We start from the raw sequence: 10,000 nt of genomic DNA, 5'->3' as shown, positions 1-10,000 counted from the left end.
ATGAGAGAAACTTCTATAATGGCTTTTGGTGCAAACTGCTCTTATAGCTTCTCTCAAGTTTTTCTCACAGTATCTACTGCAGTATAGTTTGTTCTAACAGAACATCCACTTTTAAGTGGGGATAAATATTACCTCTTGGTATTAATATTGCCCCTATCACTAATATATATTTTTTATAATATAGATGTGTGTGTGTGTGTGTATGAATACATGCTCAAGCACACAATTCTAGTGATTTAAACCAAATGCCTGCAAACAGCTCTATACACAATCAAGGTATATTCGGTGCCATTTTCATATATATATATATATATATATATATATATATATATATATATATATATATATATATATATATATATCTATTTTCTTTTCTTACCAAATCCAGGACCCCGTAAACCCTGCTGAGACAGTAATTGTGATCAAAAGTCTTGTCCCTGGTGGTGTGGCACAACTGGACGGGCGGTTGTTACCAGGTGACAGATTAGTTTTTGTTAATGATGTCAACTTGGAACATGCTACTTTGGATGATGCTGTCCAGGCACTGAAAGGGGCTCCAAGAGGAACTGTTGTCATTGGTGTAGCAAAGCCATTACCATTGTCAGCTAACATACCCCAAGCAGATCAAGATGTAAGTTGGCTTCTCTTTTCATTTTACCATGAAATTTTGTTTTATGCTTTACACATTTTATATATACATACATGTGTATATATATATGTGTATATATATACATGTATATATGTGTATATATATATATATATATATATATATATATATATATATATATTTCTACTTGTTATGGCTTTCTGTATGAACTCTCTCTTTTTGTCTCTCCTCTCTCTCTCTCTCTCTTTCCTCTTTGTCTCTCTCTCTCCTCTTTGTCTCTCTCTCTCTCTCTCTGTCTCTTTTCTTTCCCTCTCCCTCTGAACCTTTTGGGAAAAACAGTGTATTGATTCTCTTGGTTTAGTCATGTGCAAGGCATCAAAGTTGCAGACATAGGGGTGTATATGTCATGTATATATAAATAATTTATTTAGGCAGCAGTATGTATATACATTAAACTGTGTGTGTGTGTGTCAGTGTATTTATTTACACACACACACACACACGGATTAATGTATATACACATACACATTGATATTAGTGTACATTTATCATATATAATGTATATACATTACATACATTAGAATTTGAATATATATACTATAAATATATATAGTATATATATACTATATATAGGAAAATATATATACTATAAATATATGCTTGTATATGTTGTATTATAAATGATACATTTATACACGTACCTACACATATTCATATATTGTTGTTGTTGGCACTCCGTCGCTTACAATGTCGAGGGTTCCAGTTGATCCGATCAATGGAACAGCCTGCTCGTGAAATTAACGTGCAAGTGGCTGAGCACTCCACAGACATGTGTACCCTTAACATAGTTCTCGGGGATATTCAGCGTGACACAGTGTGACAAGGCTGGCCCTTTGAATTACAGGCACAACAGAAACAGGAAGTAAGAGTGAGAGAATGTTGTGGTGAAAGAGTACAGCAGGGTTCGCCACCATCCCCTGCCAGAGCCTCGTGGAGATTTAGGTGTTTTTGCTCAATAAACACTCACAACACCCAGTCTGGGAATCGAAACCGCGAGTCCGCTGCCCTAACCACTGGGCCATTGCGCCTCCACATTCATCATCATCATCATCATCATCATCGTTTAACGTCCGCTTTCCATGCTAGCATGGGTTGGACGATTTGACTGAGGACTGGTGAAACCGGATGGCAACACCAGGCTCCAGTTTAATTTGGCAGAGTTTCTACAGCTGGATGCCCTTCCTAACGCCAACCACTCAGAGAGTGTAGTGGGTGCTTTTACGTGTCACCCGCACGAAAACGGCCACGCTCGAAATGGTGTCTTTTATGTGCCACCCGCACAAGCCAGTCCAGGGGCACTGGCAACGATCTCGCTCGAAAATCCTACGGGAGCCAGTCAGGCGGTACTGGCAACGGCCACGCTCAAAATGGCGCATCTCATGTGCCACCCGCACAAGAACCAGTCCAGGGGCACTGGCAACGATCTTACTTGGCTTGCCGGGTCTTCTCACGCACAGCACATTTCCAAAGGTCTCGGTCATATATATCATATATAGTATAAATATAGATAATTATAGTGTAAATGCAATAGTAAAAGGAAGCATGGGAAGACAGCATAATCCTTAGATAAAATTTAGAATTCAGGTACATGCCCAAAATGAGACACACACACTAACAAAAAAATATTTAATTCAGGTGCTGTATTATGGTCTTAACCATGTTGGCTAACTAAACTAAAGAACATTCTAACATTTCTTCTCAACTATGATAATAGTTTCAAATTTTAGTACAAGGCCACTAATTTTAGTGGGAAGGATTTAGTCAATAAACATTGACCCACCTGTTAGTCAATTACATCAACCCCAGTGCTCAACTGGTACTTATTTTATTGATCATGAAAGGATAAAAGGCAAGGTCAACCTCAGCAAGATCCAAATTCAAATATGAAAAGCCAGAACAAATGCTGTTAAACTGTTTGTCCTGTGTTAACTCACAATGATTCTGCCAGCTCACTACATTAATAATAATAATAATAATCCTTTCTACTATAGGCACAAGGCCTGAATGTTTGTGGGAGGGGAATAGTTGATTACATCGACACCAGTACTCGACTGGTACTTAATTTATCGATCCCGAAAGGATGAAAGACAAAGTCGAGCTTGGTGGAATTTGAACTCAGAACATAAAGGCAGTCGAAATACCACTAAGCACTTCATGTGGCATGCTAATGATTCTGACAGCTTGGCGCAAGGCCTGTAGTTTAGTGGGGAGCAAGTTAGTCAATTATAGTGTTCCCAGTGTTCAGCTGGTCCTTATCTTATTGACTCTAAAAGGATGAAAGGCAAAATTAACTTCAGCAGAATTTGAACTCAGAACATAATGAATCAGAAGAAATATTGCTACACATTTTAATACTATCAACCCCAGTACATTTAACAATTCTGGTACATTCTTTTTATCAACCCCAGAGAGATGAAAGGAAAAGCTAGTCAGGTCAAGATTTGAACTAAAAAAAAAGTAGCCCTACGATGAAAGAAGACAAAAAAATCAACCAAAATGTGTCTCAATGTAGCTTAATCAACAGAAGAGCCTCTTTAAATTCATTATATGCTTAAATCATCCCACATAGCTGAAAATAAATTGAGATGATTGATGTCATGTAGACATGATGCCTTGTGCTAGCTGTTTCTGATTTTTGCAATACTTGTAATGACACTGGGGTCAATGTGTTTTAGTCTTTAAGGCTAGCCTTTTCCTTGGACAACACTGGTGACATAGTGAAGGGAGATTTACACACATTGTGCCACCGTTAGTCTCCACCTCACCCACCACCAACCTGCACATATAAGTACCAATACTTAGTGAACCTTAGCTAGTGGAGGCTCTGGTTAGGATTTCCTGTTACTTGGAAATGAAACTTTCACTCTGAGGAGCAACAAAAGTACTCTTAGTTGTTTGTTGTTATTGTTTAGACCCGTGTCAGCCCTGTTGAATCCATAATCAAGAACTTTCCAGCTATGGCCATCCAGTATTTTTTTTATATCTAGCACTACAGTGTCTGATGTGTCCTTCTTCTCTAAGACAGCAGGATAGAATTTGATGAAACTTCTGTCGCTATTTCTAGCAGTTGAAGTGATAATTTAAACGCATTTCTCATCCAAGGGATTTTGAAGTACATGTTGAGTTTTATGAATTCAACTTAAGATTACACTACAAGTTATATGGATAAAATACGAAAACAGAATAATTTTGTTATGGCATCACTATTGAATTAAAGAATTTTTAGACTTAACAATGAAAATTGGTGAAAACACCACTAGCTGTTTCATCCTGCTGGATATTTTACAAATTCTTCAGAAAGAAAAAAAGAAAAAGAAAAGACAAAGAAAGAAAAAAATTGTTTTGCTGTTCACGTTCTATGAATTACATATGAAACTCTGATGTAATGCAAAACTTGTGTTCCTGTTTCAAAGGAAAACTTCATACGTTGGGTAAAAAACACATTATCAGATAATGATGACAGGCTCATGAGGTTCACAAGTGGTTTTATCTAATCTCTTCAGCTAGCTTATGATTTGCTCAATGTGCTTGGCAAAATGTTTTGCTCTTTTTCTGCTGGCACTACCATGCTTCTTTAAAGTCAGGAAACTACAAACTGTATGAGAATATGGTCACTTATTAATAAATAAAAAAAAAAAAGATATTTAGTGCATTAGATTTTTTTTTTAAATTATTTCCTCTAAGTAGCTGTGTTGATTTCTCTATAGCTTTAAGTCATCTAAGAATCTTTATGGTTCGAGTTGTGCTAGATGTACTGCCTATAAAATAGTTTGTATTTGTGCACGTGTGGCTTTTTTCCTTTTTTTTTATACACTTCCAGCTTCCAATTTTCATGGCTGTAAAGTTTAAATTTCTGGCTTCAATCAACATTGTTCAAAATTTGTATTGCTTTTACTCTTGTTGTGCTTACATTTATTATCTAAATGAAATATGTTCATTTGTGTAAGCTGAGTGTAATTATAAGTTTAAATATTACTGGTCTTTGGGTATTTAATTAATTATAATGAAAGCAACAAATTGTTTTAGCATTTGCTGAGCAGATAATTTTGTTTCTGTAAGAAAATCCTATTATTAGTTTATATTTTATTTTTTACTTGTTTCAGTCATTTGACTGCTGCCATGCTGGGGCATCACCTTGAAGAATTTTAGTCGAACAAATCAACCCCAACACTTATTTTTATTTTAAGTTCAGTGCTTATTCTATTGGTTTCTTTTGCTGAACTAAATTGTGGGGATGTAAACACACCAAGACCAGCATTAATAAGGTTGCCATGACATTCACAAGACGAGATACATGACTAGTTGAATTAAATATAATTATCGAGTATTCAATAGTTTTTATGCTTATTCTTTTTCCCGGACTTTAATATTTTTTCATAATCCAAATCCCGAAGAAAATTCTACAATATTTAAAATTTTTGTAGTGGTTTTGGGTTTAGTCCTACTGTGTGGCACATTTGGTAAGTGTCTTCTGTAATAGCCCTGGGCTGACCAAAGCTTTATGAGTGGATTTGGTAGGCAGGAACTGAAAGAGACCCATATTATCAAATTGTGTCATTTAGTTTAATTCCATTGTAAAAGAAGTTGGTATATGTAAGAATCAATGAAAGAATTGTTTGTCTGCCTTGTACAGAATCTAAAATCCTAACCATTTGAAAGATGCATGGCCTTGTGGATTAGAGTTTTGAGCTCACCACTGTAAGGCTAGGGTTTCGGTTCCCAAACCAAACAGTTTATTGTGTCCTTCAACAAAGCACTTCATTTTACATTGCTGCAGTCTACTCAGCTGAAATGTGTATCTGAATGTCATTCCCTAGATGTGTGTGTGTGTAACTAGGGGACAACTTTTCAGCCAAACATGCTCTCCATTAAAAACAACTATGTTAAAGTTTTATCCTTAATTTATTAAGGACTTTTCATGCTTCTTTGTCATTTCTTTATATCTTGTTTGGAACAGTTTGAAAATCTTTGGTCATGTTTTCAAAGGCTATGAGCTGGCAGAATCATTAGATCGTTTTAGAGTCAATAAAATAAGTCCCCAGTTGAACACTGGGGTCAATGTAATTGACTTACCATCCCTGCAAAATTGCTAGTCTTGTGCTAAAATTTGAAACTGTTATCATCTTTATTATTATTATTATTATTATTCATAAGAAAATGAATAGCAGTTTTATTTCTGGCTCTTTACATTCAAGTTCAAATGCTGCTAAGGTCCACTTTGTTTTTTAGCCATTCAGGATTGATAGAATAAATACCAATGGACCAGTGGGATCAATATAGTCAACTTACTCCCTCTCCCTAAACTTGCTAACTTCATGCTAAAATTTGAATCCATTATCATTATCATAAATGATTTCTATCATGCAGATGACCACTATGAGTGCTTCATTTATTTGAATCTCTTCCAATTTGTGTGCATACCAACTCTACCAGTGCACCTCCTTCCTATATAATAACAATAATTATAACAAATAATTATAACAATAATTGATGTTTTAAGCTTGCATTTCAATCCAACAGTTGCCAAATTGTAAGATGAATGTCACAAGAAAAAAATAGAAACAAAAATGAGAGAGAAAGAGACAGGAATATTGAGTGAGATTAAATTGTGATGGTGGTGTGGTGATGGCCATTTGATTGGTTCATTGATTTATTCTCAACTTCAATTATTCAGTCTCTGTTCTGTAAATCACTAAGTCAATAATTTCTAATTTGGTTTTACACTCTACTGTTCTTTTTCTTCACCTTCTCTTTTATAAGTTTGTTGTTGTTTTTTGTCCTTTAAGCCCCTAAATCCCCAGCCAAGACTGAACAGACTCCATAACATCAAAGTCTTCCGCCATTGATTACCTCCTTATTCTCTTAGTTGTTATTGTGTAGCTAGGACTACATTAGTTAATATATTTCAGTTAAGTTCAAAGGTCAGCTTTGCCTTTTGTCCTTTTAGGGTCAATAAAATAAGTACCAGCTGAGCATTGGGATCAATGTAATTGACTAACTTGCTCCCCACTAAATTGCTGGCCCTGTGCCAAAAATTGAAATTATTGTTGTCATTATCATTTATGTAGTGATTTGGCAGAATCGTTAACACATGAGACAAAAGATTTGACAGCATTTGTTCTGGCTTTTTACATTTTTGACTTCAGATCTCACCAAGGCCAACTTTGTTTCTTATTCTTTTGGGGCTAATAAAATGAATACCAGTTGATCACTGACATCAACGTAATCAACTAGCTTTTTCCTCCCAAAATTTCAGGCCTTGTGCCTGTAGTAGAAAGAATTATATATTATATTTAATATATTTCAAAGCAATAGAGAGGGCTATATAAAAAGCACCCACTACACTCTCGGAGTGGTTGGCATCAGGAAGGACTGGAGTCTGGTGCAGCCTCCTGGCTTCCCAGACCCCAGTCAAACCGTCCAACCCATGCCAGCATGGAAAATGGATGACATTAAATGATGATTATATATATATGTGTGTGTGTGTATATATATATATATATATATATATATATATATATATATATATATATACAATGGGCTTCTTTCAATTTCCATCCACCAAATCCATTCACAAGGCCTTGGTTGCCCAAAGTGTCACACAATGGGACTGAATCTAGAACCATGTGTTTGGGAAGCAGACTTCTTACACACTTGATCCTGCATCATTCTTTAAGGTCTAGTGAACAAGTTAAAAAAAAAATCTCAGATCAGATGCAGTTGCACAGAGTAGTGGAATGAAATATTGTACGACCTGTTAAGAAGCCTGAACAGGTTTTTGTAGTCAACTGCAAGCGACACCATTTGCTTGTGAGGGACCATTGTTTACACAACAGTGAACAATCATGAAGTCTATGGGAAATACAAGCTCACTCACACTAATACACACACAAATGTATGTGTGTTTGTATCAGTGAAAGATGTAAACATTGGCAAAAACAACCAGTGCTCTTCAAGCAAGGACTTCCTCCACATGTAGTCACAGATATTCCTCTCTAACTCTCATCATCAGAAACACACAATAATATGAAGGACAATAACTATCCATCACATCATTTTGTATATTACAAACTACATTACCCTATATACTTTTCTTTACTTAAAGCAATAGAATATAATTTAAAGGATATCTGGCTGCTATTTTTAGCATGTAGAGCAACTATTACAACACGGTATAGTAGAAGAGATGAGCTTATATATTTAACTGTGCTGAATAATATGGCATTGCATGTAGGTGGTGTCACACTTGATTGGTAACAGAAGTCTCCTTATTAGTTGTCTGTATTGATACTTGCATCACAGATTGTAAGACTGTATAGATTTAATGAAGCAGTGTTAATTAATTAATGAATTTCTTAATTACTTAATTAAACAGTTTTGTATCTCATTCAGAAAGCAGCTGAGTTAGCATCTCAATTTTACTTTGATTTGTCAGTATGTGTGTCTGTGTGAGTGCGTGTTTCTGTATGTGCATGTGTGTGTGTGTGTGTGTCTGTGAGTGCATGTTTCTGCATGTGCATGTGTGTGTGTGTGCACATATGCATGCATGTTCATGGGCAGCATATGTGCATTGTACTTTTGTGCATATGTATACCCGTACAGACATTTTTAGATACACATGCAGAGATATATACATACATAGACAGATCAAAATGTGCGTGTGTATATAGACACAGATGCAATGTGTGTGCGTGTGTGTACTACAGGCACATATATAAATACAATGTACACACACATTATGTATATACATGTGTTTGATTTACTTGTTGGATGTTGAGGAAGGTGTAGTGACTTAGGTCTTTTGGATACCATCTAAAATTGGCAGATTGATATTGTTAGTGTCCTTTTCAAAGTGTTTCAAGTTACTCCTTGTATGGAAACACATGAGCTTTGGGAGAGTTCCTGAGAGATGATGTTTTGAGGGGAAGGGACTGGAGTTAATGGTTAGTAGGGTGCCTGAGGGAGTTGAGCATGACATTTGTGATGAGATGAGAAAAGAGGAGTGAGTTAAAAGTGCCTGAGTAAGGGTAAGACAAGACCAAGCAATCTGAGGAACAGAGACCATTATAGTATCAGTAGAAAAGACAGAGAGAAGAGCCACAGCATGTCTGTGGATCAGAGGCTGGAGTGTTTCTGTGAATGATTTTATAACAATCAGTCAAGTGGCCTCTCTCTGGATGCAGTCTAAGATGAGTGTAATGGAAGCAGCATTTGAAATGTGAGAGCAATACTCCATTGGGACCTAACTTGAGTTTTGTAAAATGTCAGTAATTGTTGGAGACTGAAATATTTTCTAGCCCTAAAGGGAAGGGCCAGTTGCTAGAATGCAGCTCGAGCTATGTTAAGGATCTATTCATACCTGGTGAGATCCTTGGTGATAGTGGGGCCTAACATTTGGAGGGGCTGTGAGTGCTCTAGCTGCATGGTAGCCATGTTTAAAGACAACATATGATGTTTTTTTTTAATGTGAAGAGTGTTTGTGTGTATTTGTATTACATATACCTGTATGTGTATACACGTGTGTGTGTGTGTGCATACATACATATCTGTGTGCGTGTGTATATATATAAATATATATACGTGAAGGTGTATGGCTTAGTGGTTAAGGTGTTGCACTCACTATCTAACAATTGTGGTTTCAATTCCTAGATCAGGTAGTGTGTTGTATTCTTGAGTAAAATATTTCATCTCCTGTTGTTCTGCCATCACTTCGACACTTGATGCATAATACACTGTGCACCTGTTCAGGCAATGTTAATTTGATGGAGGGGGTGAGCTAATGTGTGGCATGAACATTTGATCTCTATAAAAAAAATCATTTGTGTAGGACATTGGGCAAAAGCTGAGTGCTCATATGTCATCTTCAACAGGAGAATCCATCATATATGTATGTATATGTGATGGAAGCCGTATTAGTTCAAAATAACAATCTGTATATAATAGTTAAAGCCTAAAAATGCAGTATTCCTCTCAAAATAGCAACTTTTAAAGGCATACAGTGTTAAAAAACAGAAATATATCACCAGTAGCAGACAAAAACAGCCGGCAGTATTGGTAGCTTTGCAAAATGTGTATTTCTGCTTTGTTGAGAACCATCAGTAAAAAAATATCCTCTTACAACCAGATTTAGCATCTACTGATACAGAAAAACTCTGATTGAAAAATCACTGACGTCGTAGATAGCCTGCAGGCTTAATAGAAATCGATTCCTTATTAGAAAATGGTAAAATACTGATTGTGACCAGTGTACATTGGCTTATTTCTTTGAAAGATTTTTCAAAAGGAAGTGAAAACAGTTTTCACCTGTTGTAGTCAGCATTCTATCAAAATATA

The 10,000-nt window shown here is 36.0% G+C and overlaps 1 protein-coding gene across 1 annotated transcript in view; it reads left to right on the top strand.

Annotated features, from left to right (window-relative positions):
* LOC106879044 (multiple PDZ domain protein) overlaps window positions 1-10,000 on the top strand; it is an 862,020-nt gene that overhangs the window by 550,670 nt on the left and 301,350 nt on the right. Inside the window, exon 14 of the mRNA XM_089340722.1 lies at window positions 389-631. Coding sequence (XP_089196848.1) covers window positions 389-631 — 243 coding nt within the window. The remainder of the gene's footprint in view (window positions 1-388; window positions 632-10,000) is intronic.

This window comes from Octopus bimaculoides, chromosome 23, assembly GCF_046866305.1.
Source record: "Octopus bimaculoides isolate indiv1 chromosome 23, ASM4686630v1, whole genome shotgun sequence".
Classification (NCBI taxonomy): Eukaryota; Metazoa; Mollusca; class Cephalopoda; order Octopoda; family Octopodidae; genus Octopus; species Octopus bimaculoides.
Note: the sequence above shows the minus strand (reverse complement) of the source record. Positions and strands in the feature narration are given on the sequence as shown.